General features: G+C 55.7%; 1 protein-coding gene across 1 annotated transcript in view; it reads right to left on the minus strand.

Annotated features, from left to right (window-relative positions):
- Window positions 1–17,009, minus strand: part of LOC138528680 (putative methyltransferase NSUN7) — a 379,481-nt gene extending 362,472 nt beyond the window's left edge. The window contains exon 1 of the mRNA XM_069640537.1: window positions 16,712–17,009. Coding sequence (XP_069496638.1) covers window positions 16,712–16,889 — 178 coding nt within the window. The 5' untranslated portion in view covers window positions 16,890–17,009. The remainder of the gene's footprint in view (window positions 1–16,711) is intronic.
- Window positions 17,010–18,755: the final 1,746 nt, after the last annotated feature.

Consider the following 18,755-nt stretch of genomic DNA (forward strand, 5'->3'; position numbering starts at 1 on the left):
ATAGATCCTGTGCGGGGTCTGTTCAGCTGGCGACATTGTTTCATGGATCCTGTGAGGGGTCTGTTCAGCTGGAGACATTGTTTCATGGATCCTGTGCGGGGTCTGTTCAGCTGGAGACATTGTTTCATGGATCCTGTGCGGGGTCTGTTCAGCTGGAGACATTGTTTCATGGATCCTGTGCGGGGTCTGTTCAGCTGGAGACATTGTTTCATGGATCCTGTGCGGGGTCTGTTCAGCTGGCGACATTGTTTCATGGATCCTGTGCGGGGTCTGTTCAGCTGGAGACATTGTTTCATGGATCCTGTGCGGGGTCTGTTCAGCTGGAGACATTGTTTCATGGATCCTGTGCGGGGTCTGTTCAGCTGGAGACATTGTTTCATGGATCCTGTGCGGGGTCTGTTCAGCTGGAGACATTGTTTCATGGATCCTGTGCGGGGTCTGTTCAGCTGGAGACATTGTTTCATGGATCCTGTGCGGGGTCTGTTCAGTTGGAGACATTGTTTTATAGATCCTGTGCGGGGTCTGTTCAGCTGGAGACATTGTTTCATGGATCCTGTGCGGGGTCTGTTCAGCTGGAGACATTGTTTCATAGATCCTGTGCGGGGTCTGTTCAGTTGGAGACATTGTTTCATAGATCCTGTGCGGGGTCTGTTCAGCTGGCGACATTGTTTCATATTCTAGTTGCATGCCCTAATTTGACTGGCACGAGAACCATCTGTCTGGGTCATATTTGAGAACCATTGCCCTTATATAGCAGCACAGCAATGTGGGTGCAGATACCAACCGGCCATGAGGTTGGCACCACGATTGCTGTAGTACATTTTTTTTAAACAATTGGCTTGGTAATGTAACAGGTTTATACTGCATTTTAAGAAGAGTGACAAGGAATGATATATTGGGTCGAACTGAACAGTGAAATCATGTACTATGATTAGAGAGTAATTCTGCTAGTTACTTTGTATTAATCAACTTTCTTTTTTCCAAGGTTGGATTAGAAATACGCCATTGGACATGTTATATTATAATTATTTATAATTGTTTGTATTTTCTTATAATAAGCGAAATGTTTGATATTCAAGACAAACTGCTACGTTTTAAAACGGCGACTTTGTAACATACCAGCACTGTCACAATGCATGTGCTTGTGAGTCACGTGGACAGTGCTCCCGGCTCGGCGTTTCATCCTGAGTGCAATAGTTTGAGACTATATGGGGTGGGCAATATTAAATAACCCGATTTGAAACAAACTTCCAGGCCATATGAAATTCTATCAAAGCTTGAACAGAATCGGGTAGGTGTCGGATGTACCTGACTCCGCATCATTTCACGGGATTGTGTGGAAGGACGACCCCCACACCCCACCCCCTCTCCCTCCCCCCAGCCCCCACCTCCCATTGGCCATCAAAACCGAGGGAGAGTCAGTCACATGTCCGGGCTCTCTAGCCCAGCCCATGACAGGACAAAGGGGACTACTATTCTAATGGTTCCGGGTCATGTGTGGACAGGTCATGACATGTTGGCACATGTCAAATTAGCAGGTTTGGGCAACTTCGTGTCACACGTGTCACCCTTCTCAGAGGGAAAGGACAGGCCGCTCTTTCTGAAATGTAGGGTTGGCGCAGAGTCACTCGTGTGTCAGGGCCGCCTTGCTCAGCCTTTCATGATTCCGTGACTCAAAGATTATTATTGTGTTGGATATTCATACGTGGAACTTTTGTGACAGGCAGAGCCGTCTGGCAGACCAGTTCGTGTCTGCCTCCCTTCTCAACACCTTACAGGGAGTGCCAGTGAGCTTTTTAATATGTCAGAGGGGTCAGAGACCACACCTGTGGAAGGACGCTTGTGCTGTGGCAGAGTCCGTCCACGTTAGACGTGTCGCACGGCCTTTCAATGGTCGGAGGGTGATGAAAGGAGTACCGCTGAGTGCATTCTCTCCTGTCCATGCTAAGTCCCTGCCCTCTGTTCTTGCCAAGCTTCACCCGCCCGGCCCGCCCCTTCAGGTTGCCCCCGGCAGCTATCGCTTGCTGCACGGGTTGAGTTGCCACAGCTGTCGGTCCTGCTGGCTGGATTCCCAGCGGCAATGAAAGCTGCAGTCTGATTCAGTAGGCTATAAATCCAGTGCCCCCCCCCACCCCGCCCCTAGGCCTGTCCGAGCCCCTCCCCCGGGCTGTCGGCTGCACTGTCTGGGGAGAAGCAATAAATTCCCCAGGGAGAGAGGCCTTCTTGCCCTCCAGGACCGGGACAAGCCTTCCTGAATATTCATGAGATGGGCCGACAGAATCCACACACAGCACAACTGCCCCCCCCTCCCACCACACACACCCACAAGGCAACCGCAGCTCCGCCTCGCACCTATGGCCCACACACACAGGCCAACCACACCTCCCCCGCGGAACTATGACCCCCACACAGGCCAACCGCTGCTCACCCGCGGAACTATGGCCCACACACACAGGCATCCCACAGCTCCCCCCCGTGGAACTATGGCCTACAAACACACACACACACACAGGACAACCACAGCTCCCCCCCGGAACTATGATCCCCACACAGGCCAACCGCTGCTCACCTGCGGAACTATGGCCCACACACACAGGCATCCCACAGCTCCCCCCCGTGGAACTATGGCCCACACACACACACACGGGACAACCACAGCTCCCCCGCGGAACTATGACCCCCCACACAGGCCAACCGCAGCTCACCCGCGGAACTATGGCCTGCACACACAGGCATCCCACAGCTCCCCCCGTGGAACTATGGCCTACACACACACACACAGGACAACCACAGCTCCCCCGCGGAACTATGACCCCCACACAGGCCAACCGCTGCTCACCCGCGGAACTATGGCCCACACACACAGGCATCCCACAGCTCCCCCCTGTGGAACTATGGCCCACACACACACACACATGGGACAACCACAGCCCCCCCCGCGTAACTTTGACTCCCACACAGGCCAACCGCAGCTCTCCCGCGGAAATATGGCACACACACACACACACACACACAGGACAACCACAGCTCTGCTCCGCACTTATGTCCCACACACACAGGCATCCCACAGCTCCCCCGCGGAACTATGACCCCCACACAGGCCAACCGCTGCTCACCCGCGGAACTATGGCCTGCACACACAGGCATCCCACAGCTCCCCCCCCGTGGAACTATGGCCCACACACAAACACAAACACACACGGGACAACCACAGCTCCCCCGCGGAACTATGACCCCCACACAGGCAAACCGCAGCTCCCCAGCGGAACTATGGCCCACACACACACAGGACAACCACAGCTTCCCCGCAAAACTATGGCCCCCACACACAGGCATCCCACAGCCCCCCCCCGTGGAACTATGGCCCACACACACACACACACACAGGACAACCACAGCTCCCCCGCGGAACTATGACCCCCACACAGGCCAACCGCAGCTCTCCCGCGGAACTATGGCCCACACACACACACACACACACACACACACACACACACACAGGACAACCACAGCTCTGCTCCGCACTTATGTCCCACACACACAGGCATCCCACAGCTCCCCCGCGGAACTATGACCCCCACACAGGCAAACCGCAGCTCCCCCGCGGAACTATGGCCCACACACACACACACACACGACAACCGTAGCTTCCCCGCAAAACTATGGCCCCCACACACAGGCATCCCACAGCCCCCCCCCGTGGAACTATGGCCCACACACACACACACAGGACAACCACAGCTCCCCCGTGGAAGTACGACCCTCACACACAGGCCAACCGCCGCTCCGCCTCACACCTAACCCCCACACACAGGCATCCCACACACCCCCACTCCGAGGAACTATGGCTCACACACAGGACAGCCGCAGCTCCCCCCCACAGAACTATGGCCCACACACATACAGGTATCCCACTGCTCCCCCTGCACAAATATGGCCCACACACACACACAGGACAACCACAACTCCCCCATGGAACTATGCCCGCCACCCAGGCTAACCGCACCTCTGCCCCAGTATGTATAGCCCCCACACAGGCATCCCACAGGCCCCTGCAGAACTATGGCCCACGCACCGGACAACCACAGCTCCCCCCACGGAAGTATGGCCCTCACACACGGGCCAACCGCCGCTCTGCCTCACACCTAACCCCCACACAAAGGTATCCCACACACCCCCCCTCCGCGGAACTATGGCTCACACACCGGACAGCCGCAGCTCCCCCCACAGAACACACAGGAACCCACAGCTCCCCCCGCACAAATATGACCCACACACACACAGGACAACCACAGCTCCCCTACGGTATGTATAGCCCCCACACAGGCATCCCACAGGCCCCCGCGGAACTATGGCCCACACACGGGCCAACCGCAGCTCCGCCCTGCACCTACAGCCCCCTCACACAGGCATCCCACAACCACCACCTGCATGGAACTATGGCCCACACACAGGACAACCGCAGCTCCTCCTGCGGACCTAAGCCCACACACACACAGACCAACCACAGCTCTGCCCGCACCTATAGCCCCCACACACAGGCATCCCACATCCCCCCACACAGACCAACCACAGCTCTGCAGGGGACCTATGGCCCCCACACACAGGCATCCCATAGCTCCCCCGTGGAAGTATGGCCCACACACACACAGGACAACCGCAGCTCCCGCTGAGGAACTATGGCCCCCACAAACAGGCTAACTGCAGCTCAGCCCTGGACCTATGGCCAGTGGAGTAACTTTGCTGAAAATGTTGGGGGGACATGACATCTGAAGAAAAGGTGCCCCAGCCAAATGAATGGGGACAAAAGGGTGTGCCATGAAAGTTGGGAGGGGACAAAAACCCCTGCCCCCCTAAAATTACACCCATGCCTATGGCCCCCAAACACAGGAATCCCACAGCTCCCCCCACGGAAGTGTGGCCCACACACACACAGGACAACCACAGCTTCTCCTGTGGAACTATGACCCCAACACACAGGCCAACTGCATCTCCTGCGGAACTATGGCCCCCACACACAAGGCTAACCACAGTAGGACAACCGCAGCTCAGCCCCGGACCTATGGCCCCCCAACACAGGCATCCTACAGCTTCCCCTGCGGAACTATGGCCCACACACACAGGCCAACCACAGCTCCCCCGCAGAACAATGGCTCCCACACACAGGCTAACTGCAGCCCCTGTGGAAGTATGAGCCCCACACACAAGACAACCGAAGCTCCCCCATGGAACTATGCCCCCCACACACAGGCTAACCACAGCTCCTCTGTCCCATGGAACTATGGCCCCCACACACAGGAAAACCGCAGCTCCTCCCACAGATCTATGACCCCCACACACAGGCTAACCACAGCTCCGCCCCAGTACTATGAACCCCCCCACACATAGACCAACTGCAGCACCTCCAAGGGAACTATGGCCCCCACACACAGGCCAACCGCAGCACCTCCAGCGGAACTATGACCTCCACACATGGGCCAACCACAGCTCCCCCTGTGGATCTATGACCCCCACACATAGGACAACTACAGCTCCTCCCACAGAATTATGACCCCCACACACAGGCCAACCCCAGCTCTGCCCTGAACTATGACCTCCACACACAGGACAACTGCAGCTCCTTCTGTGGAACTCTATCCCCCACACAGATGCCATCCGCAGCTCCGCCCTGGACCTATGGCCTCCACCCACAGGCCAACCCACAGCTCCCCCACAGAACTATGGCCCACACACACAGGCTAACTGCAGCTTCCACCACGGAACTATGGCCCCCACACACAGGCTAACGGCAGCCCCTGTGGAAGTATGGCTCCCACACAGGCTAACCGCAGCTCCACTGTCCAGCAGAACTATGGCCCCAGCTCCTCCTGTGGAACTATGGCCCCCTCACACAGGACAACCGCAGCTCCTCCCACTGAACTATGGATCCCCACACAGGCCCAGCTCCTCTGTCCAGTGGAACTATGGCCCAAGCTCCTCCCGCAGAACTATGGTCCACACACACAGGCCAACTGCAGCTCTGAAGAGGGATGGGGAATGCTACCCCCCCCCGACACGAAATTCATGACACAGAAGAAGACCAGGAAACACTGCAATCACCCATTCTATTTCAGACCGATTCCCAGTGGTCCATTGACTGACAAGTATGTCGAGAGATACCCCCTCAGCCAGCCATATGCCCTCCACAAGCCCTACAGGCCAGGTGCGGTACGAATTTACCCCCGTGTGGATGAGGAGCCCCAGGTCATAACCAATGACACCTCCATCGACAGTCTCGATTAAAGCACCAAGAAGCCATGTTGAGGACACTGTTGGAGATACAATGACATAACTGCATTAGACATGAAGCACACATGCCATCTGCACTTCGGGACACAACCACGCACTCGAATACATGAAGAACACGAGCGTACAGTTCTATAGTTAGAGGACAGCCACATATACATACAGTCATTGCTTTTATTATTTTTGTCACTTGCCAAATGCAGCAACTTAGAAACCGCAAGAAGCAAGAGATCCTGAGCAAAGCTTGCAGATGCGTACATGCGAAAAACCCTATGGAACTGCTGGAGCGCCTTTGGGACCTGACAGAACCAATTGTGACTAAACTAAGGAGAATGTAGTTTAGCATGGACACTGTAGAAACCACACTATAATGGTTTAGGAAAATTACAGTAGGCCACAGGCCTCTCAGCAAGAGCTGAGCAGACTGAGGCTGAACAGAGAGCAAGGCGTGTGAGACAGGACCTGTAGCCAAGGCCACAAGATACGGATTACATTCCAATCCACAGATGACAAAGGCACCAGCTGCAGTAAATGCAAATAATTCCTCATAATTCAGAGCTGCACAGCTCAAATTCGTGGTCTCTGAAAACATGGTGCAGCGGAAGTAGACAATGGACAGCGACCAGCGCTAGGAAAGAGAGCCAATCCCAGGCTTCCAGACAGAAGACCACAACAAAGATGCTACAATATGTTACAAGTGTTGCACTCTCATCGACTAAGCTGGTACACACAAGTTACAATGCAGACACATAGTCATTCTTACTACCTTGAAAAGGTAAACAGAGAGCTGAGAATCTTGGCAGATCCCATGCCTGGGGGCATCACTTCTAGCCAATCACAGTTTAGTATCCTAAGGGTGGGTAGCAACGGGTAAGAACCAATGGTAAGGCCACCACAGTGCAACATTATTATAGATAGTGACTATGGGTGGACCAGGACTGCCACCTGACATGCGGGGGCCAGTAGAATAACATATATAGGGTCGACTATAGGTGGTAACATACTCAGTATCCTATTCGGAGGGCCGATAGGTTTTCTGGAGAAGGGCCCAAGTGGTGACGTGGCGCTCACGGCACACTATTAAAACCGGCCTGCGAGCCGAGAACGAACGAGACGTGCATGGATTTCTCCTGTTCCTGTGCTGATCCCTGTTGGTTTTGTCTGTAACAAACCGCAGTTTAAACTTGCCATTGACCGAGTCCTCCGTTTATCCTGGGGAAGGTGTTGGGCCTTCCAAGAGTCAGCGGACTCCCAGTGGCTCTCTGGCACACCTGGGAGTTCTTCCCAGCAGCTCTGCCCCGGAACTATGACACCCACACACAGGCTAACCACAGCTCCTCTGTCCAATGGAACTATGGCCCCCACACACAGGAAAACCGCAGCTCCTCCCACAGATCTATGACCCCCACACACAGGCTAACCACAGCTCCGCCCCAGTACTATAAAAACCCCCACACATAGACCAACTGGAGCACCTCCAAGGGAACTATGACCCCCACACATAGACCAACTGCAGCACCTCCAAGGGAACTATGACCCCCACACACAGGCCAACTGCAGCACCTCCAGCGGAACTATGACCTCCACACATGGGCCAACCATAGCTCCCCCTGTGGAACTATGACCCCCACACATAGGACAACCACAGCTCCTCCCACAGAATTATGACCACCCAACACACAGGCCAACCCCAGCTCTGACCTGGACTATGACCCCCACACACAGGACAACTGCAGCTCTTTCTGTGTAACTCTATCCCCCACACACATGCCATCCACAGCTCCGCCCTGGACCTATGGCCTCCACCCACAGGCCAACCCACAGCTCCCCCACAGAACTATGGCCCACACACTCAGGCTAACCGCAGCTTCCCCCATGGAACTATGGCCCCCATACACAGGCTAACTGCAGCCCCTGTGGAAGTATGGCTCCCACACAGGCTAACCGCAGCTCCACTGTCCAGCAGAACTATGGCCCCGGCTCCTCCTGTGGAACTATGGCCCCCTCACACAGGACAACCGCAGCTCCTCCCGCGGAACTATGGATCCCCACACAGGTGCAGCTCCTCTGTCCAGTGGAACTATGGCCCCAGCTCCTCCCGCAGAACTATGGTCCACACACACAGGCCAACCGCAGCTCTGAAGAGGGATGGGGAAAGCTACCCCCCCCCGAAACGAAATTCATGACACAGAAGAAGACCAGGAAACACTGCAATCACCCATTCTATTTCAGACCGATTCCCAGTGGTCCATTGATTGACAAATATGTCGAGAGATACCCCCTCAGACAGCCATATGCCCTCCACAAGCCCTACAGGCCAGGTGCGGTACAAATTTACCCCAGTGTGGATGAGGAGCCGAGGTCATAACCAAAGACACCTACGTTCGACAGTCTCGATTAAAGCACCAAGAAGCCATGCTGATGACATTGTTGGAGACACAACAACATAACTGCATTGGTCATGAAGCACACGTGCCATCTGCACTTCGGGACACAACCACCCACTCGAATACATGAAGAACACGAGCGTACAGTTCTATAGTTAGAGGACAGCCACATATACATACAGTCATTGCTTTTATTATTTTTGTCACTAGCCAAATGCAGCAACGTAGAAACCGCAAGAAGCAAGAGATCCTGAGCAAACCTTGCAGATGCGTACATGCAAAAAACCCTATGGAACTGCTGGAGCGCCTTTGGGACCTGACAGAACCAATTGTGACTAAACTAAGGAGAATGTAGTTTAGCATGGACACTGTAGAAACCGCACTATAATGGTTTAGGAAAATTACAGTAGGCCACAGGACTCTCAGCAAGAGCTGAGCAGACTGAGGCTGAATAGAGAGCAAGGCGTGTGAGACAGGACCTGTAGCCAAGGCCCCAAGATACGGATTACATTCCAATCCACAGATGACAAAGGCACCAGCTGCAGTAAATGCAAACAATTCCTCATAATTCAGAGCTGCACAGCTCAAATTCGTGGTCTCTGAAAACATGGTGCAGCCGAAGCAGACAATGGACAGCGACCAGCGCTAGGAAAGAGAGCCAATCTCAGGCTTCCAGACAGAAGACCACAACAAAGATGCTACAATATGTTACAAGTGTTGCACTCTCATCGACTAAGCTGGTACACACAAGTTAGAATGCAGACACATAGTCATTCTTACTACCTTGAAAAGGTACACAGAGAGCTGAGAATCTTGGCAAATCCCATGCCTGGGGGCATCAGCTCTAGCCAATCACAGTTTAGTATCCTAGGGGTGGGTAGCAACGGGTAAGAACCAATGGTAAGGCCACCACAGTGCGACATTATTATAGATAATGGCTATGGGTGGACCAGGACCGCCACCTGACATGCGGGGGCCAGTAGAATAACATTTATAGGGTCGACTATAGGTGGTAACATACTCAGTATCCTATTAGGAGGGCCGATAGGTTTTCTAGAGAAGGGCCCAAGTGGTGACGTGGCGCTCACGGCACACTATTAAAACCCGCCTGCGAGCCGAGAACGAACGAGACGTGCATGGATTTCTCCTGTTCCTGTGCTGATCCCTGTTGGTTTTGTCTGTAACAAACCGCAGTTTAAACTTGCCATTGACCGAGTCCTACGTTTATCCTGGGGAAGGTGTTGGGCCTTCCAAGAGTCAGCGGACTCCCAGTGGCTCTCTGGCACACCTGGGAGTTCTTCCCAGCAGCTCTGCCCCGGAAATATGACACCCACACACAGACCAACTGCAGCACTCCAGCGAAACTATGGCCCCACACACAGGCCAACTGCAGCACTCCAGTGGAACTATGGTCCCCACACACAGGACAATTACAGCGCTCCAGCGGAACTATGGCCCCCAAACACAGGCAACTGCAGCTCCTTCAGTGGATCTATGTCCCTCACACACAGGACAACCACAGCACTCCAGAGGAACTATGACCCACTACACACAGGCAACTACAGCTCTGCCCCAGAACTATGGCCCCCACACACAGGGCAACCGCAACACTACAGAGGAACTATGACCCCCACACACAGGCCAACTGCAGCACCCCAGTGGAACTATGACCCCCACACACACGGCAACCGCAACACTACAGAGGAACTATGACCCCCATACACAGGTAACCGCAGCTCTGCCTCAGAACTATGGCCCCCAAACACAGGCCAACTGCATCTCCTTCAGCGGATCTATGTCCCCCACACACAGGACAACTGCAACACTACAGAGGAACTATGACCCCCACACACAAGCCAACTGCAACACCCAGTGGAACTATCAACCCCACACACAGGCCAACTGCAGCGCTCCAGCAGAATTATGGCCCCCAAACACAGGCAACCGCAGCTCCTTCAGCGGATCTATGTCCCCCACACACAGGACAACTGCAACACTACAGAGGAACTATGACCCCCACACACAAGCCAACTGCAACACCCCAGTGGAACTATCAACCCCACACACAGGCCAACTGCAGCGCTCCAGCAGAATTATGGCCCCAAAACACAGGCAACCGCAGCTCCTTCAGCGGATCTATGTCCCTCACACACAGGACAACCACAACACTACAGAGGAACTATGACCCCCATACACAGGTAACCGCAGCTCTGCCTCAGAACTATGGCCCCCAAACACAGGCCAACTGCATCTCCTTCAGCGGATCTATGTCCCCCACACACAGGACAACTGCAACACTACAGAGGAACTATGACCCCCACACACAAGCCAACTGCAACACCCCAGTGGAACTATCAACCCCACACACAGGCCAACTGCAGCGCTCCAGCAGAATTATGGCCCCAAAACACAGGCAACCGGAGCTCCTTCAGCGGATCTATGTCCCTCACACACAGGACAACCACAACACTACAGAGGAACTATGACCCCCATACACAGGTAACCGCAGCTCTGCCTCAGAACTATGGCCCCCAAACACAGGCCAACTGCATCTCCTTCAGCGGATCTATGTCCCCCACACACAGGACAACTGCAACACTACAGAGGAACTATGACCCCCACACACAAGCCAACTGCAACACCCCAGTGGAACTATCAACCCCACACACAGGCCAACTGCAGCGCTCCAGCAGAATTATGGCCCCCAAACACAGGCAACCGCAGCTCCTTCAGCGGATCTATGTCTCTCACACACAGGACAACCACAGCACTCCAGAGGAACTATGACCCCCCACACATATCGGCCAACCGCAGCCCTCCAGCGGAACTATGACCCACTACACACAGGTCAACTACAGCTCTGCCCAGAACTATGGCCCCCACACACAGGCCAACTGCAGCACTCCAGTGAAACTATGACCCCCACAAACAGGGCAACCGCAACACTACAGAGGAACTATGACCCCCACACACAGGCCAACTGCAGCACCCCAGTGGAACTATGACCCCCACACACACGGCAACCGCAACATTACAGAGGAACTATGACCCCCATACACAGGTAACCGCAGCTCTGCCTCAGAACTATGGCCCCCAAACACAGGCCAACTGCATCTCCTTCAGCGGATCTATGTCCCCCACACACAGGACAACTGCAACACTACAGAGGAACTATGACCCCCACACACAAGCCAACTGCAACACCCCAGTGGAACTATCAACCCCACACACAGGCCAACTGCAGCGCTCCAGCAGAATTATGGCCCCAAAACACAGGCAACCGCAGCTCCTTCAGCGGATCTATGTCCCTCACACACAGGACAACCACAACACTACAGAGGAACTATGACCCCCATACACAGGTAACCGCAGCTCTGCCTCAGAACTATGGCCCCCAAACACAGGCCAACTGCATCTCCTTCAGCGGATCTATGTCCCCCACACACAGGACAACTGCAACACTACAGAGGAACTATGACCCCCACACACAAGCCAACTGCAACACCCCAGTGGAACTATCAACCCCACACACAGGCCAACTGCAGCGCTCCAGCAGAATTATGGCCCCCAAAGACAGGCAACCGCAGCTCCTTCAGCGGATCTATGTCTCTCACACACAGGACAACCACAGCACTCCAGAGGAACTATGACCCCCACACATATCGGCCAACTGCAGCCCTCCAGCGGAACTATGACCCACTACACACAGGTCAACTACAGCTCTGCCCAGAACTATGGCCCCCACACACAGGCCAACTGCAGCACTCCAGTGAAACTATGACCCCCACAAACAGGGCAACCGCAACACTACAGAGGAACTATGACCCCCACACACAGGCCAACTGCAACACCCCAGTGGAACTATCAACCCCACACACAGGCCAACTGCAGTTCTGCCCCAGAACTATGGCCCCCACACACAGGCCAACTGCAGCACTCCAGTGAATCTATGACCCCCACACACAGGGCAACCGCAACACTACAGAGGAACTATAACCCCCACACACAGGCCAACGGCAGCACTGAGAGAGAGAGAGAGAGAGAGAGAGAGAGAGAGAGAGAGAGAGAGAGAGAGAGAGAGAGAGAGCCCAGATCCTGCAGAGGGAGCCCAGAACACATGCCAACGGCATCTCCCCAGGGTAATAGAGAGCCTCAGACACAACTGCAGGGGGTATAGACCCCCTCCGACCCCAGCTGTTCTGGGTATAGCCGGTGCGACTCCCAAACAGGCTCAGCAGCAGTTCCCCCTTGGTACACAGAGAGCTGAGAATCTTGGCAAATCCCATGCCTGGGGGCATCAGCTCTAGCCAATCACAGTTTAGTATCCTAGGGGTGGGTAGCAACGGGTAAGAACCAATGGTAAGGCCACCACAGTGCGACATTATTATAGATAATGGCTATGGGTGGACCAGGACCGCCACCTGACATGCGGGGGCCAGTAGAATAACATTTATAGGGTCGACTATAGGTGGTAACATACTCAGTATCCTATTAGGAGGGCCGATAGGTTTTCTAGAGAAGGGCCCAAGTGGTGACGTGGCGCTCACGGCACACTATTAAAACCCGCCTGCGAGCCGAGAACGAACGAGACGTGCATGGATTTCTCCTGTTCCTGTGCTGATCCCTGTTGGTTTTGTCTGTAACAAACCGCAGTTTAAACTTGCCATTGACCGAGTCCTACGTTTATCCTGGGGAAGGTGTTGGGCCTTCCAAGAGTCAGCGGACTCCCAGTGGCTCTCTGGCACACCTGGGAGTTCTTCCCAGCAGCTCTGCCCCGGAAATATGACACCCACACACAGACCAACTGCAGCACTCCAGCGAAACTATGGCCCCACACACAGGCCAACTGCAGCACTCCAGTGGAACTATGGTCCCCACACACAGGACAATTACAGCGCTCCAGCGGAACTATGGCCCCCAAACACAGGCAACTGCAGCTCCTTCAGTGGATCTATGTCCCTCACACACAGGACAACCACAGCACTCCAGAGGAACTATGACCCACTACACACAGGCAACTACAGCTCTGCCCCAGAACTATGGCCCCCACACACAGGGCAACCGCAACACTACAGAGGAACTATGACCCCCACACACAGGCCAACTGCAGCACCCCAGTGGAACTATGACCCCCACACACACGGCAACCGCAACACTACAGAGGAACTATGACCCCCATACACAGGTAACCGCAGCTCTGCCTCAGAACTATGGCCCCCAAACACAGGCCAACTGCATCTCCTTCAGCGGATCTATGTCCCCCACACACAGGACAACTGCAACACTACAGAGGAACTATGACCCCCACACACAAGCCAACTGCAACACCCAGTGGAACTATCAACCCCACACACAGGCCAACTGCAGCGCTCCAGCAGAATTATGGCCCCCAAACACAGGCAACCGCAGCTCCTTCAGCGGATCTATGTCCCCCACACACAGGACAACTGCAACACTACAGAGGAACTATGACCCCCACACACAAGCCAACTGCAACACCCCAGTGGAACTATCAACCCCACACACAGGCCAACTGCAGCGCTCCAGCAGAATTATGGCCCCAAAACACAGGCAACCGCAGCTCCTTCAGCGGATCTATGTCCCTCACACACAGGACAACCACAACACTACAGAGGAACTATGACCCCCATACACAGGTAACCGCAGCTCTGCCTCAGAACTATGGCCCCCAAACACAGGCCAACTGCATCTCCTTCAGCGGATCTATGTCCCCCACACACAGGACAACTGCAACACTACAGAGGAACTATGACCCCCACACACAAGCCAACTGCAACACCCCAGTGGAACTATCAACCCCACACACAGGCCAACTGCAGCGCTCCAGCAGAATTATGGCCCCAAAACACAGGCAACCGGAGCTCCTTCAGCGGATCTATGTCCCTCACACACAGGACAACCACAACACTACAGAGGAACTATGACCCCCATACACAGGTAACCGCAGCTCTGCCTCAGAACTATGGCCCCCAAACACAGGCCAACTGCATCTCCTTCAGCGGATCTATGTCCCCCACACACAGGACAACTGCAACACTACAGAGGAACTATGACCCCCACACACAAGCCAACTGCAACACCCCAGTGGAACTATCAACCCCACACACAGGCCAACTGCAGCGCTCCAGCAGAATTATGGCCCCCAAACACAGGCAACCGCAGCTCCTTCAGCGGATCTATGTCTCTCACACACAGGACAACCACAGCACTCCAGAGGAACTATGACCCCCCACACATATCGGCCAACCGCAGCCCTCCAGCGGAACTATGACCCACTACACACAGGTCAACTACAGCTCTGCCCAGAACTATGGCCCCCACACACAGGCCAACTGCAGCACTCCAGTGAAACTATGACCCCCACAAACAGGGCAACCGCAACACTACAGAGGAACTATGACCCCCACACACAGGCCAACTGCAGCACCCCAGTGGAACTATGACCCCCACACACACGGCAACCGCAACATTACAGAGGAACTATGACCCCCATACACAGGTAACCGCAGCTCTGCCTCAGAACTATGGCCCCCAAACACAGGCCAACTGCATCTCCTTCAGCGGATCTATGTCCCCCACACACAGGACAACTGCAACACTACAGAGGAACTATGACCCCCACACACAAGCCAACTGCAACACCCCAGTGGAACTATCAACCCCACACACAGGCCAACTGCAGCGCTCCAGCAGAATTATGGCCCCAAAACACAGGCAACCGCAGCTCCTTCAGCGGATCTATGTCCCTCACACACAGGACAACCACAACACTACAGAGGAACTATGACCCCCATACACAGGTAACCGCAGCTCTGCCTCAGAACTATGGCCCCCAAACACAGGCCAACTGCATCTCCTTCAGCGGATCTATGTCCCCCACACACAGGACAACTGCAACACTACAGAGGAACTATGACCCCCACACACAAGCCAACTGCAACACCCCAGTGGAACTATCAACCCCACACACAGGCCAACTGCAGCGCTCCAGCAGAATTATGGCCCCCAAACACAGGCAACCGCAGCTCCTTCAGCGGATCTATGTCTCTCACACACAGGACAACCACAGCACTCCAGAGGAACTATGACCCCCACACATATCGGCCAACTGCAGCCCTCCAGCGGAACTATGACCCACTACACACAGGTCAACTACAGCTCTGCCCAGAACTATGGCCCCCACACACAGGCCAACTGCAGCACTCCAGTGAAACTATGACCCCCACAAACAGGGCAACCGCAACACTACAGAGGAACTATGACCCCCACACACAGGCCAACTGCAACACCCCAGTGGAACTATCAACCCCACACACAGGCCAACTGCAGTTCTGCCCCAGAACTATGGCCCCCACACACAGGCCAACTGCAGCACTCCAGTGAATCTATGACCCCCACACACAGGGCAACCGCAACACTACAGAGGAACTATAACCCCCACACACAGGCCAACGGCAGCACTGAGAGAGAGAGAGAGAGAGAGAGAGAGAGAGAGAGAGAGAGAGAGAGAGAGAGAGAGAGAGAGAGCCCAGATCCTGCAGAGGGAGCCCAGAACACATGCCAACGGCATCTCCCCAGGGTAATAGAGAGCCTCAGACACAACTGCAGGGGGTATAGACCCCCTCCGACCCCAGCTGTTCTGGGTATAGCCGGTGCGACTCCCAAACAGGCTCAGCAGCAGTTCCCCCTTGGCAATGGAGACCCTCACACCCAGACCAAGTGGCAGCTTTCAGGGACCCTCAAACATAGACAGCGCTGGTCCAGCAAGTGGGAGAGCATCAGAACACACACCTCTCCTTCAGGCAGTTTATGGGAAGATACAATAGTGCCCCTCATTTGGGTGCTCAGACCCTGGTGTTACTCTCGTCTAAAGTGCCCATGTCCGTGACTCGATACACTGCATGGCGCTGGTACTCACACGTAGCTGCTACCTCCCTTCCCCCGCATGCGCCCGCAAGCCTGCGGTCCCCACACACCCGGCACCCGGAGCCTGCTACCCACTCCCCCTGGGTACTCACATGGCAGGGCACACACTGCAGTCCGGAGCTCCCCTCGGTTCTCTCCGGCTGGGTAGAGTGGGGGCTGCTCTGCCCCGTAGTCGATCCTGCTGCCCTCCCTGCGCCGCAGAGCCTGGAAGATGCGAGCCGCCCCCCGGTACAGAGCGCCCCCGGGGGCACCGCTCTGCCCCAGGCTCATGGCTCCTCCGTGAGTCCGGCACCGTGGGGTCCGCGAGCTCTGGAGAGGGGAGGGCGGGGCAGAGCCTGGAGTCTGTGTGCGTAGCCCCACTTCCCCATGAGGGGGGGTTGGGGGAGCAGGGGGAGCGGCCGCTCTCACCTCAACAAGTCCCCGAGCAGTAATGATGGACGAAACATTAGGATGCACCCCCACTCCGAAACCCCGCCCAACACTGCAGAACCACACAGGTGGTTATATCGCCTTATAATTAAACAACTTCAAAGTAGTTAGATTCGCCCGTCACCAGTTTTGTTAACACAAAAATCACTATTATCACAAGTACAGGTTCTTTGTCCAAACACGGACTCTCTCCTGAATTCTGCCGCTGCCGCTGCACGCGGACCGGTGCTCGGAATAAAAGATGCCTTGCAGTCACTCCGCTCTCCACTAACGGTCTACCACAGCCAATAGCTCCCCCCAGCCTTTAAAAGAGCGCGATCTTCAAACTTTTTATGCTTGCCCCCCTCCCCCCAGCAAAATGTGGGCAGGCCGGCCCCCCCAAAAATGCCAAATGGACAGTAAGCCAAAATGGCTATGAACTATTGCGCGCCGTCCCCGCAACCCTACTCCCACCACAGTCCCTGGGCTCTCCCCACCTGCTCCCATCACAGTCCCTGGGCTCCCCCACCTGCTCCCATCACAGTCTCTGGGCTCATCCCCACCTGCTCCCATCACAGTCTCTGGGCTCATCCCACTCCTACCCAGTCCCTGGACTCTCCCCATCCCACCACACCACAGTCCCTGGGCTCCCCATCCTGCTCCCACCACAGTCCCTGGGCTCTCCCCACCACAGTCCCTGGGCTCTCCCCACCACAGCCCCTGGGCTCTCCCCACCACAGTCCCTGGGCTCTCCCCACCACAGTCCCTGGGCTCTCCCCACCACAGTCCCTGGGCTCTCCCCACCACAGTCTATGGGCTCTCCCCACCCTGCTCCCACTACTATCCCATGTCCTTCCATCCTGCTCCCACCACAGTCCCTGGTCTCTCCCCACCACACCATAGACCTTGGGCACCCGCACCCTGCTCCCACCACAACTATCCCATGCCCCCCATCCTACTCCCACCACAGTCCCTGGGCTCACGCACTCTGCTCCCACCACAGTCCCTGGGCTCCCCCACCTGCTCCCATCACAGTCCCTGGGCTCCCCCACCTGCTCCCATCACAGTCTCTGGGCTCATCCCCACCTGCTCCCATCACAGTCTCTGGGCTCATCCCCACCTGCTCCCATCACAGTCTCTGGGCTCATCCCACTCCTACCCAGTCCCTGGACTCTCCCCATCCCACCACACCACAGTCCCTGGGCTCCCCATCCTGCTCCCACCACAGTCCCTGGGCTCTCCCCACCACAGTCCCTGGGCTCTCCCCACCACATTCCATGGGCTCTCCCCACCACAGCCCCTGGGCTCTCCCCACCACAGTCCCTGGGCTCTCCCCACCACAGTCCCTGGGCTCTCCCCACCACAGTCCCTGGGCTCTGCCCACCACAGTCCCTGGGCTCTCCCCACCACAGTCTATGGGCTCTCCCCACCCTGCTCCCACTACTATCCCATGTCCTTCCATCCTGCTCCCACCACAGTCCCTGGGCTCTCCCCACCACTCCATAGACCTTGGGCACCCGCACCCTGCTCCCACCACAACTATCCCATGCCCCCCATCCTACTCCCACCACAGTCCCTGGGCTCACGCACTCTGCTCCCACCACAGTCCCTGGGCTCCCCCACCTGCCCCCATCACAGTCTCTGGACTCCCTCACCCCACTCCGAGCCCAGTCCCTGTGCTCACCCCACCACAGACCCTGGGCTCTTCAAACCCTGTTTCCACCCACC

This window comes from Ambystoma mexicanum, chromosome 7q, assembly GCF_040938575.1.
Source record: "Ambystoma mexicanum isolate Mex_15411 chromosome 7q, UKY_AmexF1_1, whole genome shotgun sequence".
In the NCBI taxonomy this organism is placed as follows: Eukaryota; Metazoa; Chordata; class Amphibia; order Caudata; family Ambystomatidae; genus Ambystoma; species Ambystoma mexicanum.